General features: G+C 35.4%; 1 protein-coding gene across 6 annotated transcripts in view; it reads left to right on the forward strand.

Moving 5' to 3' along the window:
- LOC106870563 (transcriptional regulator ATRX homolog) overlaps window positions 1-3,059 on the forward strand; it is a 30,880-nt gene that overhangs the window by 6,718 nt on the left and 21,103 nt on the right. For 3 of the 6 annotated variants that reach the window (XM_052969785.1, XM_052969787.1, XM_014916690.2), the window contains one exon: window positions 2,165-2,203. The exons of the other annotated variants lie outside the window; for them this stretch is intronic. In XM_052969785.1, coding sequence (XP_052825745.1) covers window positions 2,165-2,203 — 39 coding nt within the window. The remainder of the gene's footprint in view (window positions 1-2,164; window positions 2,204-3,059) is intronic. 6 annotated transcript variants of the gene reach the window in all.

The raw sequence follows: 3,059 nt of genomic DNA on the forward strand, positions 1-3,059 counted from the left end.
CTGGGATCGATTTGCTCGACTAAAAAAGGTGGTGCTCCAGCATGGTCGCAGTCAAATGATTGAAACAAGTAAAAGAATAAAAATCCTCCCCCATTCCAGAACCAATTCTATTCCCCCTCATCTTCCTCCATCCCTCTGCTCTTTCCCCTCTCCTATACTCAAGCCTTAACACCTCCTTTATTCCCTCATCTCTCCTAATGCCACCCCCCCGAACCACTCCTATTTCTCCCACTATCAATTACTAGTCATCTCTGTTTCCTCTATCAATCTCTCCTCACATTTTTATGAGGCTTCCCCCACCTGTCCACTCACCCACTCCAGTCCTCTGTATTCCCTTCGGCTCTGTACCTCGAGGGTGTGTCCTAATACACATCCATCACCCTCTCTATCTTTCTCTTAGCCTTTCTCTCTATCCCTGATTCTCCAACTGGGCTATCCTTGTAGATAGGTGCCTTGTAACAAGGCACCTATTACTATCCCTCTGTTATTCTTTTAACTTCTCATCAACTGGATGGAAAATGGACGTTAGATGATGGTGATGATGATTTTCTGAGAAATATCAGACTGAGAACGGTTGGTTAAATTCTGTCATGACATCATAAAGTACAAATTAAATTGAGAATTGATGAAAAAACTCACTAAAGACACCTTAGACATTCACTTGGGGCTAAATTGTATAACGTGTTTATTTTGTATAAAGAATACAACATATTAATTCTTTTGTTACCAACCCAGCTGAAACTGGCTCTGGCTCTGTAGAACAAATGTTTTGTTTTCGTAAGTTCTGAATTAAAATCTTCCACCAAACCCTAGTCACAATTTATGTTCCTGACACTAGTTTAATGATAACAAAGTTATTTTGCTAAATTCTCTGTTATATTTAAAATTAATTGAAAGAAACACAGAGCATCTCAGCAAAAGTATGGTAACAAAAGGGTTAATAAATGAGTAATTTAACCCTTTTGATGCCAATCTGGCTGAAACCAACTCTGGCTCTGTAGTACAAATGTCTTGTTTTCATAAGTTCTGAATTAAAATCTTCCACCAAACCTTAGTCACAATTTATGTTCCTAACACTTAGCTTAATGCCAACTAAGTTATTTTTACTAAATTCTTTATTATATTTAAAATTAATTGAACGAAACACAGAGCATCTCAACAGAAAAACAGTAATGAAAGGGTTAAGATCCACTGAAATTCTCAGCCATGCGATCTCCTTACTGCTGCTCTGGGAATATTTATCAACAAACTGTTTAGTGTGGGAAAAAACATTTATCATCATCATGTTGCTTCTACATGTGTGCCTGATTAGCACAAGCATATTTAATGCAACAGCTTCCATATTTTGCTGTTTTCTTTTGTTGTTTTTCCTTTATAGAAAATTGGGAAAAATAAGAAACATAATAGCAGTGAAGGAAATGTGATACACACACACACGCACATACACACACACACATACATGACAGGTTCATGTTTCTTTTTTTTATTTATGTGCAAATTAACGTTTGTGTACGTGGTGTTCCCATGCAGATAACTAACGCAAGGGAGGATAATCATTCCTTCAACGTCTTTGGCGGAATTAGAAGATGGAATCAGAAATTTGGCATTAAGGAAAATGATGCATTGGATGTGAATATTTATTTGATTTGTTGGTTACTTGATGTGAAATAATGTTCATATGAGTTGTTAGAATCTTTCTGAATTGCTCGTTATCATTTGTACACGTGTTGCTAACGATCATTGTAGACTAAGTCAGTCAACAAATAAACTTCATGCTAGACATTCTTGAGGCTTTGCAATGTTGTGATAGAACATCTCTGTTTTTTTTTTTTTTTTTGTTATTAGCGTTCAACTCAATCACTATGTCTGCATCAAATTTTTCATGGAATTTGGTAAGATCTGCTACCAAGATCCTGTTCCGTTATTTCTTTTGTTTGAACCTGGTGAAGCCTCCTGGCTTGCCAGTCCCCAGTCAAACTGTCCAACCCATGCCAGCATGGAAAACGGACATTAAAAGATGATGATGATGATGATGATGATGATTGTCTTATGCAATCCCATACTGTGTCATCCTGTGCCTTCCTAGAACTTTTTTGTCAGTCATTGTGATTATTATTATTATTATTATTATTATTATTATGATTTAATTTCAATATCATTGTAGAACCTGTTAAGAAGAAGAAAAAGCATAAGCAACAGAAAGGTAAGGTTTTCTTCTCTGTCTAATTTCATATCCTTTCATATTCATAATTGCTTTTGAAAATTAACTTCATCTGATATTTGGGTCTCGGAATATATCTAATGAGTTCACAAATGGAGTTTGCTGCAGTTAAAGTGGAACAAATGATTGAATACATAAAAAAAATCGATTTTTATTAGTTTACAGTTGTCAGAAATGAGTTTGTTGCTTGTGGGTTGAGAGTGTCAGTATTTCTGGATCCAATTGGCAATTAGTTTGCTGAAAGCTGCATATAATAACTAGACAACACCGAACAAACATGTAAACAGGATTTGTTATACCACACTTGTCATAGAAAAGATGTTCACGTGTCATCATATATATTTAGGATCAACAAGATGAAAATAGTGTAATACAACATGCTAAAAACTGTCTTCCCAAAATTTAACACTGGGACTGGTTCTAGTTTTAACACAATGAATAACATAATGAATGTGTGTGTGTGTGTGTGTGTGTGGTGTCATGTCTAAAAGGAGTGTGTATTCATAATGTACTCAAGAACATGCTGAATTTGGTGCTGAAAAGGACTAAATTATTTTACTAAATTCTTTGTTATATTTAAAGTAATTGAAAGAAACACAGAGCATCTTAAAATAAATACAGTAATGAAAGGGATAAGGAAACTTCTAGAGCAATCCGGAGAAGCTGTCTTGTGAACACTAAGCCACCGATTGGGCAAAAGTTTGGCTGCACACCTGATCAAACCATTGCTGTGTCATGACATGAAATTCATAATATGGCAATGCAAGTTCACATCCTGCTACCAGTTCATCTACAATTTGTAAGAGATTGTTTTAGATTTTGTTAGCTGAATGTATTA

The sequence above is a fragment of the Octopus bimaculoides genome, chromosome 7 (assembly GCF_001194135.2).
Source record: "Octopus bimaculoides isolate UCB-OBI-ISO-001 chromosome 7, ASM119413v2, whole genome shotgun sequence".
NCBI lineage: Eukaryota > Metazoa > Mollusca > Cephalopoda > Octopoda > Octopodidae > Octopus > Octopus bimaculoides.